The 21,243-nt window shown below is 47.7% G+C and overlaps 2 protein-coding genes across 6 annotated transcripts in view; one reads left to right on the forward strand and one right to left on the reverse strand.

The window, feature by feature from the left end:
* The window catches only part of ARHGEF11 (Rho guanine nucleotide exchange factor 11), a 64,823-nt gene extending 52,590 nt beyond the window's left edge, over positions 1–12,233 (reverse strand). For 3 of the 5 annotated variants that reach the window (XM_081840816.1, XM_081840817.1, XM_081840814.1), the window contains exon 1: positions 10,142–11,980. In XM_081840816.1, the coding sequence (XP_081696942.1) occupies positions 10,142–10,176 (35 nt within the window). In that variant the 5' untranslated portion in view covers positions 10,177–11,980. Of the gene's footprint in view, positions 1–10,141; positions 11,982–12,015 lie in introns of those variants that run through there. The other 2 variants (XM_081840813.1, XM_081840815.1) reach the window with 2 other exon arrangements.
* The window catches only part of MRPL24 (mitochondrial ribosomal protein L24), a 291,126-nt gene that overhangs the window by 204,509 nt on the left and 65,374 nt on the right, over positions 1–21,243 (forward strand). The gene's annotated exons all lie outside the window — the stretch shown is intronic.

A 21,243-nucleotide genomic window follows, 5' to 3' on the forward strand; every position in this document is an offset into this window, starting at 1 on the left:
AGCCACTAAACTGGGAATGAGTGCCACTGAATTTAATGGGGCTCACTTTTGAACCAATCTATTTCAGACTGCATACTTACAAGACATGGGGGACAGGGATATAATGCAGATATATGGTATTTAGATAGATGCCGACTCGCTATCATGTGAATACTGGTTCATATAGTATTTTCAATTGTTATCATTCACTGCTGCTGTTTGTTTGTTGATGTCTTACATGGCCTTTCCTATGAGGTCCCAGCACAAGCTACAACTACATAAAAATCACAGAATTATAGTTGGAAGGGACCTCTGGTGGCCATCTAGTCCAACCCCCTGCAATGCAGGAATCTCAACTAAAGCATCCATGACAGATGGCCACCCCACCTCTGCTTAAAAACCTCCAACGAAGGAGAGCCCACCACCTTCCAAGGGAGACCATTCCACTGTCAAACAGTTCTTACGGTCAGAATTTCTTCCTGATGTTTAGTCAGAATCTCCTTTCTCCATCGGTTCGGGTCCTGCCCTCCAGAGCAGGAGAAAACAAGCTTGCTCCATCTTCCATGGGACAGCCTTTAAGATATCTGAAGGTGGCTACCATATCTCCTCTCAGTCTCCTTTTTCCCAGGCTAAGCAGACCCAACTCCTCCAACCATTCCTCATGAGGCTTGGTTTCCAGATCCTTGATCATCTTGGTCCCCCCTCCTCTGCAAACATTCCAGCTTGTTAATATCCTTCTTAAATTGCAGGGCACAGAAGTGGACATGGAACTCCAGGCGTGGTCTGACCAAGGCAGAACAGGGTGGCACTATTCCTCCCCTTGATCTGGACACTAGACTTCTGCTGATGCAGCCTGGAATTGCATTAGCTTATATTTGCTGTTGACTCATGTTAAGCTTGTGGTCCACAAAGACTCCTAGACCCTTTTCACATGTAAGCCAGGTGTCCCCATCTTATATTTGTGCAGCTGGTTATTCCAGACGAAGTGTAGACTCTTACATTTGTCCCTACTGAAATCCATTTTGTTAGTTTGGGCCATGTTCTTCTATCTGTTAAGGGCAATTTGAATCCCAATTCTGTCTTATGTGGCGTTAGCTACCCCTTCTAGTTTTGCGTCATCTGCAAATGTGATTAGCATCCCCTCAATTCCTTCATCCAAATCATTTATAAAGACACTGAACAACAATGGGCCCAGGTCAGAACCCTGCAGAACATTTTTCCAGGATAACAATGAGCCATTAATGAGCACTCTTTGGGTTTGGTCCGTCAACCAGCTACAAATCCACCTAACAGTTACCTCCTCCAGCCCACATTTTACTAGCTTCTCCGCAAGAATATTATGGAGGACTTTAACCTTACTGAAATCAAGATACACTCCGTCCACAGCATTCCCCTTCTCCACCAAGCTTGTAACTCTATCAAAAACAGGAATGAGATTCGTCGGGCATGACTTGTTGATGAGAAACCCATTCTGGGTCTTAGTAATCACAGCATCCTTTTCTAAGTGCTCATAGACGGCATCTGTTGAATTATCTGTTTTAGGACCTTTCCTGGGATTGATGTCTAGCTCACCATCATTGGTAGTTGCCATATTTTTCGCTCTATAGGATGCACCCGACCATAGGACACACCTTGTTTTAGAGGGGGAGAACAAGGGAAAAAAATTCTCCCCTTCTCTGCACAGCGCCCCTTCAGCGAAGCTGTAGGAGAAACAGAGCCCCTTCCATTTCTCCTCCAGCTGAAAGGGCGCTGCGCCTTAGCTGAAGGGGCACCTACCCTTCAGCGAAAGGAACCTGAAGCCTCCGGAGGCTTCAGTGAAGGCAACCCGAAGCCTCTGGAGCTATCGCTGAAGCCAAGGAGCCTGCATTCGCTCCATAAGACACACACACATTTCCCCTTAATTTTTGGAGGGGAAAATGTGCGTCTTATAGAGCGAAAAATACGGTACCTGGGTGTTCTTCCCCCCCCCCCTTTTTGAAGATGGGAACAATATTTGCCTACCTCCAGTCTGCAGGAACCTCACCTGTTCTCCAAGAATTCTCAAAGATTATAGACGAAGGCTCTGAGATTACACCCGCAACCTCCTTTAGATTAAAATCAGTGAAAATGCTTAAAATATCAGAAGAATAGGGTGGGTCAAAGGCCAGGGTAAAAAGAACATTGTGTTATTATTACAACGGAATAGTACAAAATGCTGCAGCAGGACTGCTGGCAGGAGGAGTCAGGAGTCTGCCAGGGGATGGATGACTCCACCTCTGCTCTAAGATCTGCAGTCACCGATGATTCGTTACCGATATATATTTTTCCCAACAAGTGGTTTATTAAATGCTCTAAATGGAAATGAACGAATGATTTCATTTCTATACCCCTCTATAAAGAAAAAAATCTCAAAAGTGGTTTACAACTCATTAAAACATGAAACAATCCAGAATATAACAAAGTCAAGTACATTTTGCTTTCCCCATATTTATTTATTTACCTACTTACTTTATATAGCGGCCCATAGTTGCAGAAGTACTGCAGGAAGCCAGTGTGGTGAGGTAGTTAAGAGTGCAGGACCAGGCCCTTGAGACCACGGTCCAAGTCCCCTCTCATGAAATATTATTACTATAAATATTATTATTTCATTGTAAAAAAAAAATGCCACCTAGACATTCTGTATGGCAACCGTAACCCAGGTTTAAGGGGCCGTTTGGTGACTAGCTTCTATGTCTGTGTTTCTAACACTGCTTACTCTAGAGGAAACACCTCCATCTAAGGCCCAAGACTGGGCTGATGAGAGCAAGAGGTATCTGGTGTTTCCAGTCTCAAAGACAGAGCAAGGAATTTGGCCAGGGTTAAGGAGGGTGGTGGTGTGGGTTAAACCACAGAGCCTAGGGCTTGCTGATCAGAAGGTCGGTGGTTTCAATCCCCACGACGGGATGAGCTCCCGTTGCTCGGTCCCTGCTCCTGCCCACCTAGCAGTTCAAAAGCATGTCAAAGTGCAAGTAGATAAATAGGTACCGCTCTGGTGGGAAGGTAAACGGCGTTTCTGTGCACTGCTCTGGTTCGCCAGAAGCGGCTTAGTCATGCTGGCCACATGACCCGGAAAAGCAGTACGCCGGCTCCCTGGGCCAGTAAAGCGAGATGAGCGCCACAACCCCAGAGTCGTCCGCGACTGGACCTAACGGTCAGGGGTCCCTTTACCTTTAAGGAGGGCCACATATAATAATTAAGTAGGTGGCTCCTCCACTCCCCCCCCAAAAAAACCGCACACCCATAGGATTCTTCTAGTTGCTGGAAACCAAAGGCAGACAGCTCTTGTGCACACATCCTGCTCGAAAGATTCCCACAGGCATCTTATTGGCCACAGGATGCTGGACGAGATGGGCCCCATTTAGCCTGATGAAGTAGACTCTGCTTATGTTCTTATGAACATAAAGGTAAAGGGACCCCTGACCATGAGGTCCAATGGTGGCCGACTCTGGGGTTTCAGCGCTCATCTCGCTTTACTGGCCAAGGGAGCCAGCGCACAGCTTCCGGGTCATGTGGCCAGCATGTCTAAGCCGCTTCTGGCGAACCAGAGCAGCGCACGGAAACGCCATTTACCTTCCTGCCCGAGCGGTACCTATTTATCTACTTGCACTTTGAGATGCTTTTGAACTGCTAGGTGGGCAGGAGCAGGGACTGAGCAACGGGAGCTCACCCCGTCGCAGGGATTCAAACCGCCGACCTTCCGATTGGCAAGTCCTAGGCTTTGTGGTTTAGACCACAGTGCCAGGAAGCTGCTTTTTCCAAGTCCCTCGGTCTCAGCATTGTGCACACTGACTGGCACTGGCTCTCCAAGGTTTCAGGCAGGAGTTTTACACAGCTCTCGCTGAAGATGCCATTAGGGGCTGAAGCTGAGACCTTCTGGAAGCAAAGCAGACACTCTACCTACCACTGAGTTATGACCCTTTCCCCTGGAGGATAAATACTACTGGAGAATACATAATTGGGATTATCATCACTCTTCACAGACATGTTAATCCTCAGATCAGCTACCAAAGCAGAAGGGAAGCGCAGGATGCGTCCTTCTGCCATTGGTCAAGGACTAGCGGCCCATGGGAGACTGCGCCCACTGTCTCCCAGGAAAACAGCAAAGGGGAGACCAACCTAGCCCTCTCGGAGTTTGCATGGACATGGACCACTTGTCCTCAGACCATGGGGAAGGAAGCCTGCTGCTCTCATCATGTCCAATGGGATGAGGATTAGTCTATACTGTCCTCGGGTCCAGAATTGGACCATTTCAATCGGATACTCCCTGCTGATGTAGACAGATTCCTCCGAGCTGGAAGGCCCACCACTTGCCCCCTTGACCCGTGCCCGTCCTGGCTGATTAGAGCGTGGCCAGACGAGGTGCAGACCCCCCTGGGTGAGATCATCAACCTGTCCCTTGGTACGGGGACTTTCCCAGGGGAGTTGAAGGAAGCAGCGGTGCGTCCGCTCTTAAAGAAAACATCTCTAGATCCTTTAGATCTAGCCAATTACCGCCTGGTTTTGAATCTTCCGTAACTGGGTAAGGTAATTGAGAGAGCGGTTGCCGAACAGCTTGGTAGGTTTCTGGATGAAACATCGTCTCTGGGTCCATTTCGGTCCGGCTTCCGCGCTGGTTATGGGACCGGTCTGTTTCCCTCCCCTTATGGTTTTGATTTATGGGCTACTACTAAAATGAGGCTAGGGACGCTGGTGGCGCTGTGGGTAAAACCTCAGCGCCTAGGGCTTGCCGATCGAAAGGTCGGCGGTTCAAATCCCCGTGGCGGGGTGCACTCCCGCTGCTCGGTCCCAGCGCCTGCCAACCTAGCAGTTCGAAAGCACCCCCGGGTGCAAGTAGATAAATAGGGACCGCTTACTTGCGGGAAGGTAAACAGCGTTTCCGTGTGCTGCGTTGGCTCGCCAGATGCAGCTTGTCACGCTGGCCACGTGACCCGGAAGTGTCTCCGGACAGCGCTGGCCCCCGGCCTCTTAAGTGAGATGGGCGCACCAACCCCAGAGTCTGTCAAGACTGGCCCGTACGGGCAGGGGTACCTTTACCTTTACCTTTACTAAAATGAGGCTGCGTTTTAAATTGTATTTTAACCCGTATTTTAATTAACTGTTGTTTTTTGTCCCGTCCCCCCCATTATGTTTTATTGCAATTTTATTGGTGTTAAGCTGCCCTGAGCCTGGTTCTGGCCAGGGTATAAATAAAAATTTATTAATTATTATTATTATTATTATTAGAGGTTGTTACATACAATCTGCAATTAGGTACAAATGTTTTACTGTAAGTTTTACAATATTGTTAAATTACCGTATTTTTTGCACCATAACACTCACTTTTTTCCTCCTAAAAAGTAAGGGGAGATGTCTGTGCGTGTTAGGGAGGGAATGCTAAGGGTGGCATGCCTACGGATTTTCCTCCTCTAAAAACTATGTGCGTGTTATGGTCGGGTGCGTGTTATAGAGCGAAAAATGCGGTATGTTGCACACTGATTTGTTACGTTGTGATGAAAAATCAACATACGAATCCTTTTTCAAAATAAAACAATTTTTTAAAAAATCTATTATATAGCTGCATGGAACTCCTTCCTCAAACAGACGCATCATGAACGGGTTTAAGGCAAGGTGGGTATCTCAGAGGGTACGTGGCACTGCAAACTGCTTTCTGGCTTCAAGGGAAGTCATAGTACCACGGGTGTAGCCATGGGGGGGGGGGAGGAAGGGGCAGCTGCCCCCCATCAAGTAAATAAACGCAAATACTTAACTGACCAATCGTGTCACAGATAGCTCGGTTCTGCTCCCTCCCCCAACAGAAGGCCTTGCTGCGTCCATGCATAGTACCACTCTATCCTGCCTTGGTCAGACTCCACCTGAAGTCCTGCATCCAGTTCTGGGCCCCCCCGTGTAATGATATTGAGAAGCTGGAGTGTGTGCAGAGGGGGGGCGACCAAGATGATCAAGGGTTTGGAAACTAAGCCTGATGAGGAACAGCTGGAGTTGGGTATGCTTAGCCTTTGAAGACCGAGAGAGGACACGACAGCCATCTTCAAATATCGGAAGGGTTGTGACGTGGAAGAGGGGGGCAAACTTGTTTTCTGCTGCTCCAGGGAGAAGGACCCGAAGCAATACATTCAAGATACAAGAAAGACAATAGGAAGAACTTTCCGACAGGAAGAGCAGTTTGACAGTGGAAAGGATGAGCTAGGAAGAATGAAATCTCCATCCTTGTAAGTTTTGAAGCAGAGGTTGGGTGTTTACCAGCTCCATCTGGTACGCAGGATGAGACCCCTTCTGCCTGCAGACTGCCTGCCCAGAGTGGTGCATGCTCTGGTTATCTCCCGCTTGGACTACTGCAATGCGCTCTATGTGGGGCTACCTTGGAAGGTGACCCGGAAACTGCAACTAATCCAGAATGCGGCAGCTAGACTGGTGACTGGGAGCGGCCGCCGAGACCATATAACACCGGTCTTGAAAGACCTACATTGGCTCCCAGTACGTTTCTGAGCACAATTCAAAGTGTTGGTGCTGACCTTTAAAGCCCTAAACAGCCTCGGTCCAGTATACCTGAAGGAGTGTCTTCACCCCCATTGTTCTACCCAGAAACTGAGGTCCAGCACTGAGGGCTTTCCAACAGTTCCCTCGCTGCGAGAAGCCAAGTTACAGGGAACCAGGCAGAGGGCCTTCTCGGTGGTGGCATCCGTCCTGTGGAATGCCCTCCCATCAGATGTCAAGGAAATAAACAACTATCTGACTTTTAGAAGACATCTGAAGGCAGCCCTGTTTAGGGAAGCTTTTAATGTTTGATGTATTACTGTATTTTAATATTCTGTTGGAAGCCGCCCAGAGTGGCTGAGGAAACACAGCCAGATGGGAGGGGTAAAAATAATAATATTATTATTATTATTATTATCTGTCAGGGATGCTTTAGCTGCGATTCCTGCATAGCAGACATTTGGACACGTTGATCCTTGGGGTCCCTTCCAGCTCTGGAATTCTATGATTTCTTGCACCGTCCCTTTTGCGGCTGACTTTGCAGTGCTGATGTGACTTAACCACATCTTTTAACGTGACTCACTGCTGTTAAAAAAAAAACCATGGAAAAGCAGGGTGCAGAATATTTGAAATAGAAGATATGGATCTGCAAACACTTCCGCCTCCCGTTTGCCAACACAGACCAATATCAGGTGGGTGTGGAAGAAGAGGGGAAAGTAGAAGGCAACCCCCCCCCCCCAAAACCCCTTGCCCCACTCAGAAAAAAGCCTCCCTGCCTTCCAGCTCCCAAGGCATTACGGCGTCACAGGCCAGGCGTGGGGAACCTCTGGCCCCAGGTGAAGTTCGGCCCAGATCCTCCCAGTGTCCACCTCTCCCACGCCTGAGGTGAGGTGTGGCTGGATCCATGGGGAACCCAATCGCACAGCAGAAAGCAGGCCTGAAGACCCATCAGATGTCACCGTGACCATCAGTGAACAAGCGGGCAGCCTGGGAGGCCCATCAAACGCGGCCCACGAGGGCTGCCGGTCTGATTAAGGTCCCCACCCCACCAAAGGCAAACAGACGTCTACAAAGAAATGCGCTAGTAACGTCACCACCAGTGACCATCAGAGGCACTTTATGCGTCAGAATTACAGTTACAAGAACATAAGAAGAGCCTGCTGGATCAGGCCAAAGTGGACCCATCCAGTCCAGCCTCCTGTCCTCGGCCCAGTATACCTGAAGGAGCGTCTCCACCCTGGACACCTGGGTCCAGCTCCAAGGGCCTTCTGGCAGTTCCCTCCCTGCCAGAAGCCAAGTTACAGGGAACCAGGCAGAGGGCCTTCTCGGTGGTGGCGCCTGCCCTGTGGAACGCCCTCCCATCAGATGTCGAGGAAATAAACAACTATCTGACTTTTAGAAGACATCTGAAGGCAGCCCTGTTTAGGGAAGCTTTTAATGTTTAATGGGTTATTGTATTTTAATATTCTGTTGGAAGCAGCCCAAAGTGGCTGGAGAAACCCAGCCAGATGGGCGGGGCATAAATAATAAGTTATTATAATATTATTATTATAACCAGATGCCCATCATGGGAAGCCCACGAGGAGGACACAAGCCTTCCTTTCCCCTTCAGTTATTCATTTGTGGGGGATCTTTCGGTTATGGTGGCGGGATTTATATACTCATTGTCCTCCTATCCTGATCTTCCTCTTACCAAGATCCAGGGAAGCCAAGAACCACCTTGAAACACAACGCAACTATCACAAAACAACAGCTAACATTACGACAAATCAATTTGTTAAAAATATTTATCACTAGCTGCTCAAAGCCTGTTGGAATAAATACGCTTTAATATCCTGAACGTTGACAAAATGGGAGGGGGGAACAACTGAACCTCAGCCGGAAGCGGGTTTCACAAGTGGGGGGGCCTCCACAGAGAAAGCCCTGCCCCACATCACTGGCCTCACTCACGGGAAACACCTCCACTATAGATCGAGAAGCAACGACAGGAAGGTATTGGGAGAGGCGTCCCAAGAAGTATGTGGGTCCCAGCTCCGACTGCATTTGTACCAACATCTTAAATGAGGCCAGGCAGTTAACTTGCCACAGGCGACAGAGGAGCTTTGCGCAGCTGCATCAGGCCAGTGCTGTCTAGCCCAGCATCCTGCTTCTCACAGGTGTCTCCAGGAAGCCAGGAGGGGGTGAGGGGAAACACCAGATGGGCTTCAGAAGTAGATTGCCCCTGGATGTGGACATTTCAACACAGCCATCACATTTAGGAGCAAATGATGGACGCGTTTTCTGTGAATCGCCCCCGTTTGTAAACCCAGGCCCATTAATTCCGGCCACTGCTGATGGAATCAGACATTGCTTGGTCGTGGTTCATGGGTTCACATCACCGGCCACACGATGATGTTTAGGGTGGTGACAGCCAGGTTGTTGCAACTCGTCTGGCGCATAGATGGGATCACACCAGGTTGCTGCTTCGTCAGTGAGGTTTATCACAAAGTGGGCCCTATGTGGGATGTTTGGGCGTTCCAGACTCTCTACCTCCAGGCTGGATAGTTCCCACACCATTGACCTACCTGCCAGGGAATCCTTGTGTATTGTTAAGAATTCTGGGGGGTGCTCTATGGAGCAAACTTAGTCCATGCAGAGCCCTGGCCACCTGGATCTCAACATAGGTAAAGGTAAAGGTACCCCTGACCATTAGGTCCAGTCGGGGCCGACTCTGGGGTTGCGGCGCTCATCTCGCTTTATTGGCTGAGGGAACTGGCGTACAGCTTCCGGGTCATGTGGCCAGCAGGACCAAGCCGCTTCTGGCGAACCAGAGCAGCGCACGGAAACGCCGTTTACCTTCCCACCGGAGCGGTACCTATTGATCTACTTGCAGTTTGACGTGCTTTCGAACTGCTAGGTGGGCAGGAGCAGGGACCGAGCAACGGGAGCTCACCCCGTCGCGGGGATTCGAACCGCCGACCTTCTGATCGGGAAGTCCTAGGCTCTGTGGAGCGCCACCTGCATCCCATGTGGATCTCAACATAACCCCAAGTGACTCAACAGGGCACCCCAGAACACACTCTGTGCTCAGCTATGGCACCCACATTATGCTGCAGGAGGTGCCCTCAAGATACTGGAAATACAATTCTCATCGGCCGGGGCTGATGGAAGTTGCAGTCTGGAGGGACACCACCACCGCCCCCCTTGGAATAGCGAGTAGATAGGTCGCAGAAGACAGGCTCTTCTTGATCTGCCCATCTCTAGACACCTCCCAGAATTCCCTGGCACCAAGTTTGAAAACCACCATAGCCTCCATGGACCAAACAAACAGAGGAAGCTGGAATGCAATGTCGGGTGGCGGGGGACAACTCGAATAAAGTTCAGCTGCTTCAAGGCACTGAAGGATCAACCCAAATGAATCTGCAATAGAGGCAGAGAAAGAGAAAGCCAGGCAGGGCATTCCCCCCTCGGCAGGGCCAAGTCGCATGACCATTACCAGCGTCTTGAGCGAAGGCCAACCCACCAGCCATCTGGGCTCCGGCCATCCTTCCTTCCCCCGCACGGGCTTACGCTCACCCATTCATAAATCGACCAGCAGCCACCGAACCTCAACCACAAGGAAAGGCGACGTTGAGCAAACCCAGCACCACCACTAACCCCCCCCCAAAAAAACCCAACCATCATCACCTACCTGTCCAGTGCAGTCTGAGGTGGCCTCATGTTCATGGCTTGCGGTCAAATCCAGCACACCAGGGGGCTCACCCTGGGTCTTTGGCTACCTGGGTGCGGGAGGTGGGGGGCGTCGTTTTCTTCCTGGCGAAAATGATTTCCGCTGCAAATCTTCCTTCCCTCTCCCCAGGAAGAGAGAGACAAGAAGGGAAAAGTGATTTCTCCTCCTGCAGTCAAGAGCCTGGGTTCTGCCAGTCCATCACCTCCCGGGGTTTGTATTCTCCAGGCATGTCCCCCAGCCCTTGCAGGACCTGGTTCTTCTTATTCTTTTTCCTCCTCTTCTTCTTCTTGACGACTCTCCTTTTCAAATTAACTCTCCCACTCTATCTCCCCCCAAAAAAACTTTTTTCAAGGTTATGAACGGGATCGGAAGAGCCAACTGGAACAGAGGCAGAGATTCCCATCCAAATATTAAAGTCTTAACTGCAAAACACAGATCAAAACATCCTTATAATCCAGTTTTACCAGCTGTTCTTCTGTTTGCAGCGAGAGAGAGACACACACACAACACAGACGGAATAAAATATCGGGCTTTTACGCTGCGGCCTTTTCTCTTTAAGTAGTAAAGAGAGAGAGAGAGAGGGAGATGAGACCAACTTATCCTCTCAAATCAGTTGCTTTTCTCTTTCCTGCGCTTCGGTTTCCTCGCTCCTCAGAATCTTGAAAAAATAAATTAAAAATGTGCAGTGCCAACGTCCAGTTCGATCATTTAAATAAAAAAGGGGGTTCTTAATTATTTCTTGGGGGAAAACACAGGGGATATATATCTATGTATGTATATGTATACATATACACACACATATCCCATAACACAAAGCTGTCGTGCAGAGAGAGGGCAAGACAGAGAGGGGAATAAATTAAGTAAAGAAATACACACACAAACCCAGAATGTGGCCTGGGGGAGGGGGTGCTGGAAGGGAGGGGAGGGGAGGGAAAGGGGTGGGGAAGGGGAGGTCTGGGGTCCTTGTCGTGAAGAAGCCTCCTTGCAAAAAAAGAAAGGAAAAGGAAAATGTCCTCCGAAGTTGTTTTCTCCTCGCCTCCTCTCTACCTCTCGCCCAGCTTCCCTCGGAAGGGCAGCAGCCTCCTTTTGCAGCTCCTGAGACGCAGCTCCAGAAATGAATGAGCGGAGAAGGGACCCTCCATGGAAGAGGCGGGCGGGCGGGCGCGTCCCCTTTCCTCTCCTCCTCCTTCTTCTTCTTTTTCCTCCTTTTTCCTTCTCCTCCTCCTCCTCCTCAGTCCTCTGGATCTTTGCAGGGCAAGAGGAAGGACAAACACATCAGCCCGGAGAGGGGGGGAGGCGGCTGCAAGCAAAGCCCCCTCCTTGCACCAGCCACCATCTCTGCCTCTGCAGCAGCAGCGCCTCCTCCTCTTTTTCCTACCCCTGGAGGGGGAATTCTCCCCCTGCCCTCTCGGTGCAATGGCCTAGAAACACCCCCCCCCCTTTGCAAGCCCTGCCTGCCTCCCAAGGGCTGTATTCTCACTACCACTACTTTAAAAACACAGCAAAACCACCTCCCTTTGGCTGCGCTTCCTCCGGCGAGGTTTTTCCTCCCTTTTCTCCCCGGGAAGGCGAGGCCTAGTTGCAGACCTCCGAGCCCCAGCCTTTCCCAGCCCCGCTTCCCCACCCCTCTCGGGAGGAGGCAGCCCTGCCCAGGCCCCCCCCCCGGCCCTAAACAAGAGGGAGGGGCGGCAGGGAAGGAGGGAAGGAGGGAGGGAGGAAGGAAGGAAGGAGGGCGCAGAGCGCAAAAGGGAAAGCAAGGGGGGCGCAGCGGCAGCAGCCAGGGCGCAGGCGACCTCTCCTCCCTCCCTCCCTCCCTCCCTCCCTGGGCTCCTTGCCTCTCCTTCCTCTTCCTCCTCCTCCTCCTCCTCCTTCTTTTCCTTCCAGCTCAAGGCTGCTGCTTTTGCAAGGAGGGGGGGGCACGGACGGAAAGGCTCCCCGGCTTAAGCTTCGCCCTCCCTCCGTCTCCTTCCTTCCCAGCTAATCCCTCCCCTCTCTGCCTCCTTCTCCTCTCCTGCAGGAGGGATCCTTCTGCAGCAGGTGGGAGGGGGGGAGGAAGAGGAGGAGGAGAGACCCCCCCCCATTATCATCCTCATCCTCATCGTCAATAACAACATTAGGATCAATGCAATGGCTTTTCTGTGCATGCACCGGGGAGCCTGTGGCGCGGCTTTTTGCAAAGCCTTCCATGGATTCTTAATTCGTGGGTTAATGATTAATCCTCAATAGTCCCCGTCTCTTTCCTGCATCGTCATTAATGCTATTATTTATTGTGCTAAGAGACACAGCTGTCAACTTTTCCCAAGGGAAATTCCCTTATCCCGAATAGGATTCCTCGCAAGGGGAAAGTGGACAGCTATGTTAAGAGACCTGTAGATCTGGAAGAGGGTCAAAGAGGCATCTGGTCCAACGCGCTGCTGCAGCGCAGGGAAATCCCGCAGAAGCAATCCCGGAGCCATAGGTGTCCACTTTGCCTTTTTCTTGCGAGGAATCCTATTGGGAATATGGGGATTTCCCTTAAAAAAGGGGAAACGTTGACAGCTATGTCCCGGACCCGGCACTCGGCGTGCACTAAGGTCAACAACTGTTTTCCTTGCTGTCCCTGCATTTATTAGGGGTGGATCTGGCCTGATATCAGCGCGCAAGATCAGATTCCCAAATGTCAGGTCTTTTCCAAGAAGGAGAGGCAAGGGATGGCTGGCTGGACAAAGTGTCTGCCCTGGCACTATTCTGTATAATAACTGGTATTATTATTATTAGCTGCCCTTCACTAACAGGTCCCAGGGCAGGTGACAAGCATTTAAATTTCAGAACTGAAAACAGTTAAACAGTGATAACACTCAATCCCCCTAGCTGGGTCTACTCAGAAGTAAGTCCCAACGAGTTCAGTGGGGAATGGTAAGCGGGGAATATGATCGGTCTAATATCAGTGCATGGGGGGGGGACGGACGATGATGCATCCCCCTAAACATTTTGTGAATCTTCATACTTTTGTCCATTTACTGTACAGTTCATTTCCCCGGTCTCAACTATAAAATGGTGATTCTCTTGAGACAAGACGAGAGTACCCCTAAACATTTTTTTAAGTAAAAAGCACTGTCTAATACTATTACTCATCCATCACCACAAATACACAGAGAAAAGATGTGACTGTTACATAGACACCTGCCTTTTTGTGAATCGTCCATTAAAAAAAGTTGTTGCCGCCTTTCCAATTACTTCAAGGATATCACCTGCAATTTGGTAAAGCACCCGCAAATAAAACTGTACTATTACGATTGTTCCTATTGCTTATTTTGTAAAACATCCATAAATGAAATTATCTTATTATTCTTATTATTCCATGTCCAGAGATCCATGGGCCAGGGCCCCCTTTCAAAAAAAAAAGAAGAAAAAAAAGGGTTCCCTGCCTTCATGAGCTTACAGTTTTGCTATGTGACAGGGAGGAGAAAAGTTTGGGAAGAGTTTGAGGTGGATGAAATGTCCTTTATTCCTGTTATTTCGGCAGCCCTGTCAGTTTCCCTCCCCAATGAGGGGGGGTCTGGCTTGATCCCTTGATCCCTCTTCCTCTGAGCATGCACAGAGTGCCTCTCCTGCCCATCTCTGCTCCGACCGCAGTGGCGTAGCGTGGGGGTGCAGGGGGGGCCGGCCGCACCGGGCACAACATCGGGGGGTTAGGGTTAGGGGGCGCAAATCCACGGGTTAGGGGGCTCAAATAACTTGCCTTGCCCCGGGTGCTGACAACCCACGCTACGCCACTGTCCGACCGGTTATATTATTGACCTGTGTTCATACATTTTCACCTGAATCCAGAGACTTCAGGCTCTCAGCATCATCCGCCACAACTCATTTTAACTTTTTGAAAGTCTCAAATGGTTATTCATTCTTCTTATTCGTAATTTTAATTTTTAAAAAATCTTTCTTTCTGCAAGCTGCTTTCAGGGTTTGGGGTTTGTTTCCGATCAAGCTGTGTATAAATCTTATGAAATAATAACACCATAAGAACAGGAATAATTCAGTTGACCCCTCAAAACATGAGCGCTGAGGTGACTGAATTGAGGGGGTGGGCAAATATTCCTTTCAGAGTGAGGGGAGAAACAGAGTTTTTGTCAAAAAAGTCACCCATCTACCCCTCCGGTATAGCATTAATCTTATTATATTCCATTTCTCACCCGCCCTTCACCATGAGGTCTGGAAAGGGCGGGTCAAAACAGCTTTTAAAATGCATTATTAAAATACACTATTCAAGAGATTAGAAAAGACCCTAAAATATCTCTTATGGGGTGTCAAATGTCTGGGGGGGAAAGTGGGTCTCTTCAGCAAGGCAGCTTCTGCCCCCCAGAAATGCCCCAATCCTGCTCCAGCCCCAGCCTCATGGCCGCCCCAGTCCCCTCAGGGACAGCCTAAGGACAGGGCCGGCCCCAAGACATTTGGGGTTGCCCGAGGCAAAGGAAAATATATCCCCACCCAAAAAAAAAAAAACACACCACCCCCAGCATTCCCTTCTACTCTTTTTTTTAAATTTGCATTTTTTTTATTTGTTAACATTCTTATATTACAACGGTGAACGTTGTCATATTACATTACGGGACTTACTATAATATAATTTCGAACATGTATACAAAAATTATATACAAATTTTATATACCTAGAAAGAAAATGAAACAATCTTATTGCGATCTTTTCATTTCCTTGTGAATCGTCCACCGCCTGTTATTATTATTATTAATATTAATATTATATGTATTAATATTGTGGCAGGGACACGAGGCGGCTTACAGCTGAAATACAAACAGCTGAAAACATAAAGGAGGGTGATAAGCAATCAGGTGTTTTTTTAAAAATGAAACAAATGTGGTGAGGTGAGAATATTCTCGAGAATGAAAATAATCTCGAGAATATTCTCTGCTAGAAAATTCTCTGGGGATTATTCTCCACAAACTGTTACTTAAAGCCTATTTTTTAAATAAATGTCTTTCTTGTGACAATTTATAAGTTATAATTTAAATATGTTGTGTGTTGCCTTACTTGTCTAAACAGATAGTAATGGGCATTTCTGATGTTATGTAACTTGTCATTACTGATTATTTGTGTTTTATTTTCTGGAAATAACAGCATTTGTTTTAAACTTTATGTTGATTTTATTAGTGTTGCCCTGGAAATACTGTACCATGTAGATATGCTTATTAAAGAACATACTCAAGTAGCGGACCTGAGGGTTTTTTTTATATTCCTTTTACTTTAAAAGCTACATTTCATACATACACAATATAATTAGAATTCAAAGTTGATGGTAAATATACGGTTAGTGGCAGGCTTAGTAATTAACGCAAGTCATTCACGTTGAATTTTCAAGTTTGGTGCAAAAAATCAAAGAATGTGAATTCAATGCATTGCCCTAGTGAAGAAAAGTACCTGTACAGTTTTTGGTTGCCATCTGAACAAGTTTACCCATGAATAAACATGTATATTAGCTAATTATATCACTTTCAATGCCTTAAATTTATATCATTTTCAATGCATTAAAAGGAATATTCTCCTATTTTAAATGAAAATTCTCTAATATTCTCATTAATCGAGAGTATTCTCGAGAATATTCTCGAAAATATTATTCTCGAGAATTTAGCATCATTTGTCCCCCGACACCTGGCTGACCCCTCTGTGTCCGCCGCCTGAGGCAGTCGCCTCACCCTGCTGCCTAATGGCCGGGCCGGCCAGGCCTAAGGGAAGCCTTTCCTTGGCCCAATTCTCCCTGTTTCCCACGAGGAGAATTCGTGAGGGACTTCCATTGCTCTTCTGCCCAATATCTTCTCTGGGTTGGTGGGGTTCAGACGTCAGGTTTTTTTAATGTGTTATAAGGGTGAGTCGCTAGGCGTGTAATTCTTGGGGGAAAGGCTGTTCTCCAACTGGAGCACTCGCAGGCCAGTGTTTCCCAGTTGTCAGTGTTTCGATTTGCCTTGAGACAGTCTTTAAACCTCTTTTGTTGACCACCAACATTACTCTTTCCATTTTTAAGTTCGGAATAGAGTAGTTGCTTTGGAAGATGATCATCAGGCATCCAACACGGCCAGTCCAACAAAGTTGATGTTGAAGAACCATTGCTTCAACACTGGTGATCTTTGCTTCTTCCAGTACACTGGTATTAGTTCGTCTGCCTTCCCAAGTGATGTGTAAAAATTTCCAGAGACACCCTTGAGGGCATCTTTCAAGAAGTTGGAGATGGCGTTTATAAGTAGTCCTTTCCCAAAGGTGTCCTGGGCTTTGAAGACACTCGAACTCAGGACGCAAGGGAGAAACATGCTAAGAGGAAGGCATGCTTGGCAAATCCACACCGGGATCAACTCCCACCCAGAAACAATGTCCCTGTTTTGTACTGAAGTTCTCACCCTGGGCCAGCAGGGGGATACTGTAGATAGTTATGCAAATGAAGGATCGAAAGTGACGTTCAGTGACTGGATAGTTTGTATGCAAATGAAGGATCGAAAGTGACATTCAAAGATTGGATAAAACAAAATAAAAAAATTCCTTCCAGTAGCACCTTAAAGACCAACTGAGTTAGTTCTAGGTATGAGCTTTCGTGTGCATGCACACTTCTTCAGATACACTGAAACAGAAGTCACCGGACCTTTCTATATAGTGAGAAGGTGGGGAGGGGTATTACTCAGAAGGGTGGTGGGAATGGGTGATTGGCAGATAGCTGCGATGAGCCTGTTGACGACTCTTAACGACTGCAATAGGTCTAACAGGAAAAAGCAAGGGGTGAGAAGGTGAAAAATGGCTTTGTCATGTATAATGAGATAAGAATCCAATGTCTTTATTCAAACCAGGTCTCTCCATAGTTTTAAGTTTGGTGATAAGTTGCAATTCAGCAGCTTCTCTTTCCAGTCTATTTCTGAAATTCCTTTGTAATAGAACAGCTACTTTGAGATCTTGTATAGAATGTCCTGGGAGATTGAAGTGTTCTCCTACTGGTTTTTCTGTCTTGTGGTTCCTGATGTCGGATTTATGTCCATTTATTCTTTGGCGTAAGGTCTGGCCTGTTTGTCCAATATAGAGAGCTGAAGGACACTGTTGGCATTTTATGGCATACACAATGTTAGACGATGAGCAATTAAATAGTCCCGAGATGGTATGTGTGATGTTGTTGGGGCCAGTAATGGTGTTGTCCGGGTGTATGTGGCAGCAAAGTTGGCATCTGGGTTTATTGCAGGCTCTGGTGCCAGTGTCCGTGTTAAGTCTGGTTATAGTATTATTGTGGGTTAGGAGTTGTTTAAGATTGGGGGGCTGTCTGGAGGCAATGAAAGGTCTTCCTCCCAGAGCTTGAGAAAGAGAACTGTCATTGTCCAGGAGAGGTTGTAGATCTCTGATGATGCGTTGTACTGTTTTAACTTGGGAGCTGTATGTGATGACTAGAGGTGTTCTGTTATTTTCTTTTTTGGGTCTGTCTTGCAGCAAGTTCTCTCTGGGTATCAGTCTGGCTCTGTTGATCTGTTGTCTAACTTCATCTGCTGGGTATTTTAGTTCTAAAAAGGTTTGCTGTAGATCTCTTAGGTGAGAGTCTCTGTCTGTAGAATTGGAGCAGATGCGGCTGTAACGATGATAGCGGTGATTGGTTATCTGCCAATCACCCATTCCCACCACCCTTCTGAGTAATACCCCTCCCCACCTTCTCACTATATAGAAAGGTCCGGTGACTTCTGTTTCAGTGTATCTGAAGAAGTGTGCATGCACACGAAAGCTCATACCTAGAACTAACTCAGTTGGTCTTTAAGGTGCTACTGGAAGGAATTTTTTTATTTTGTTTTGACCATGGCAGACCAACACGGCTACCTATCTGTAAAAAGATTGGATAGTTTTAGAAAGTTGTTACAGTAACGTGGTACTGGAGCTCTATATAAGCAGGCTGACTGAGCCCTTCAGTTCAGTTCTGTTCTGGCCTGTGAATAAACAAGAGCTGTTTGAAGAATCGCTGTGTCGTCTGATATGTTCACCCACAACTTAACACTCCCCATTGTGGAAGGACGTGGGGACCCAGAATTGGCCTCCACAGTCACTTACGGACTCCTTGTTAAAACCGTGTTTTTAAACTACAACTCCCAGGATTCGGGTGGGAGAGCTGTGGCAGTTTTGCTATTCATTTAAATTAAGTTTTTTACTCCACTCCTCAAATGAAAATGTTTCCGGAATGACATATGTACGATAAATACAAGCAAGGCTGGCAGTCTCTGACCACAGGATTAGAATCGAAGAGGTGAGAAAAAAAAGGGGGGGGGAGAGAAAAACAAGCAAATTCAGGTACCAGTTCCTAGAGTTACATAGCAGTTTTTATAGTGGCCAACTAGAATGGAAACAGTTCAAAGAGCCCGGTATATGCTGTAGTAGACCACTTTGCTACACTTTTATGGAAGTGCAGATGATAAATGATTCAGTTAAATAAATATATCAATCAATCAATCAATAGCCAGAACGGAAGACAGTCCACATTCCCATTTCCTTTAAAAAATAAAAAATTAATAGGCCTATTAAGTAGCCCCTTTTAGTCATCTTGGACTGGACATTTGGGGATGAACCCACCTGGGATTGCAGAGTGATGGTCCCCCAGCTCTTTTGCACGCTGCTTTGCAGGCCTCCCTCACCTGCCAGGTGCCCGGGAGCAATGTTTGCAGTGACCCCAGATGGTCACCAGGGGATGCTGATGTCCTTCTGCCCAGCAGTCTAGTTGCTGTGATAGGTGACTGGCCCGAACCACCCCTCAGAAACCCCCAGAGGTAGCTATGGGAGAGCCGCCCCTCGGTTTTATAGGGGCCTACAAGGATAACTGCTATCTTTCATAATTGGTTCTTAGTCAAAATGGAATTTTCACCCTCCTTTTTTTTGCAGGCCAGGTATAAGCAGCTACTTTTGTACTAGAGTGTGTGTGGGAACCCCTGGCCCCAGGGGCTAGGGGTGTGGCCCTTTAAACCTCTCTCTCTGGCCCTCCAAACTCTCCCCAGGATGCACCTCTCACTGTCCCTGCTTTGTACCCTCCTTGGGTGTTTTTGCCTGGCCTGAATTGTGACCTTGAACTCATAATGCCTCTTGAACATAGATCAGAGAGTTGGAATCGTTGGCCTGGATGGAGAATAGAGGGGTGGGGGTGGGGTGGGCTGCAGCACAGGTGTAAAACTTAAATACATTGCCTCACCCACTCTGGCCTCTGACCCCTCCCACTGCTGGCATATGGCCCCTGGAAGGTGGTCCAGAATGGAATTCGGCCCTCAGGCTGAACACATTTCCCGGCCTGAAATCAAAGTAATTGGGCCTTTGGTCTGGAATCCTGAAAGCTTTGCTGTCCCGGTTGTGACATGTCTACCTCCCATCTCTCGCTTTATCCTGTGGCCATGCCAATCACTCTCTTCCCTGTCAATTCATTCCTTACCCACCTTTGCAACAGACCAGCCAGTAAAAAGCACCCTCACCTGCCCAGGTAAGACAGGAGCAGCCAGGATGCAGGATTCTGTGCGGTGGGGAAGACTCTCAGCAGTGATGAGGCGACTTCTGCAAAAAGACAGCAGCTGCATCTCTTCTAAAAAAAACCCTACAGTATTGATAGCCGCTCTTCCAAGAGGCAAGGCAGAAAACAGGCGCATCTGCCTTACACTGACTTAGATGATTTGTCCATCTAGCTCAATATCGTCTCCTGGCAGGAGGCTTCCCAGGGTTTCAGGTGGGGAATATTCCCAGTCCTACCTGGAGACTGGGGATTAAGTCCAGGGACAGAGGCTCTAACCACTGAGCTGTGACCCTTCCCCAAAGGAAAGGCAGTCCTGTAGCTGACTGGGGCCCACAAAATCCTACCCTGCTGGCATCAATAGGAATTAGGTGTAACTGAGATGAGCCTGTGTTCTTCCTTGTTTACCCTCAGAGTCATTTTCTTGCCTTCCACCTGTCTCTCAGATTTTAAACTGTAAGTTCCTGAGGGCAGGGAACTGTCTTCCTGTTGGTCTTCCTTGAATATTATGCACATCAACAACCTTCTCTCTCATTCTCTTTCATAATGTACAATTTATGTAAAATATATAAAAGAATAATTCCCACAAGTGAGTGGCCAAACAGAGAGAGGTTTAAGGCTCTTTAAGCTAAGTGTTCTGGTTTGCTCAGTTAAGCAGAGCAGGGATTTCAAATAGATGACCTATATATCTTTCGCAATTTGCTCCAAGGAAATATAAATAACATGCAACACACACACAAACAGACACACAGTGTCCATTAGTTTACGGAGGGCTGGGTGGCCATCTGTCAGGGATTCTTTACCCATGATTCCTGCATTGCAGGGGTTGGACTAGATGACCCTTGAGTGTAGTAGTAGTAGCAATAATAATAATAATAATAATTTAATATTTGTCTCCCCAGCCACTTTGGGTGGCTTCCAACAAAGATAAAAAATACATTAAAATTGTTATGTACTGAGGTTCTCACCCTGGGCCAGCAGGGGGATACTGTAGATAGTTTTCACTCAGGTCCACATATGCAAATAAGGGATCGAAAGTGACATTCAGTGATTAGATAGTTACAGAAAGTGGTTACTGTTGCATTCTAGTGGAGCTCTATATAAGCAGGCTGGCTGAACCCTTCAGTTCAGTTCTGTTCTGGCCTGTGAATAAACAAGAGCTGTTTGAAGAATCGCCGTGTCGTTTGATATGTTCTCCCACAACTTAACAAAAATGTCACACATTAAAAGCTTCCAACTCTGCAATTCTATGGTTCTAGGAGGGAGGTATCCCTCAGCCCCCGCCCCCACCAGGGTCCTGTCATATTAGGGAAACTTGGCAACATTCTGGCTTGTGGATAAACAATCACGGAATCAGAATTGTAGAGTTGGGATGTACCTCCAAGGTCATCTAGGCCAGGCACCCCCAACCTGCGGACCTCCAGATGTTTTGGACTACAACTCCCATGATCCCTAGCTAACAGGACCAGTGGCCAGGGATGATGGGAATTGTAGTCCAAAACATCTGGAGGGCCGAAGGTTGGGGACGCCTGATCTAGTCCAACCCCCTGCGATGCAGGAATCACCATCCTACACA

This window comes from Podarcis erhardii (assembly GCF_964252035.2).
Source record: "Podarcis erhardii genome assembly, chromosome: 15".
Lineage (NCBI taxonomy): Eukaryota > Metazoa > Chordata > Lepidosauria > Squamata > Lacertidae > Podarcis > Podarcis erhardii.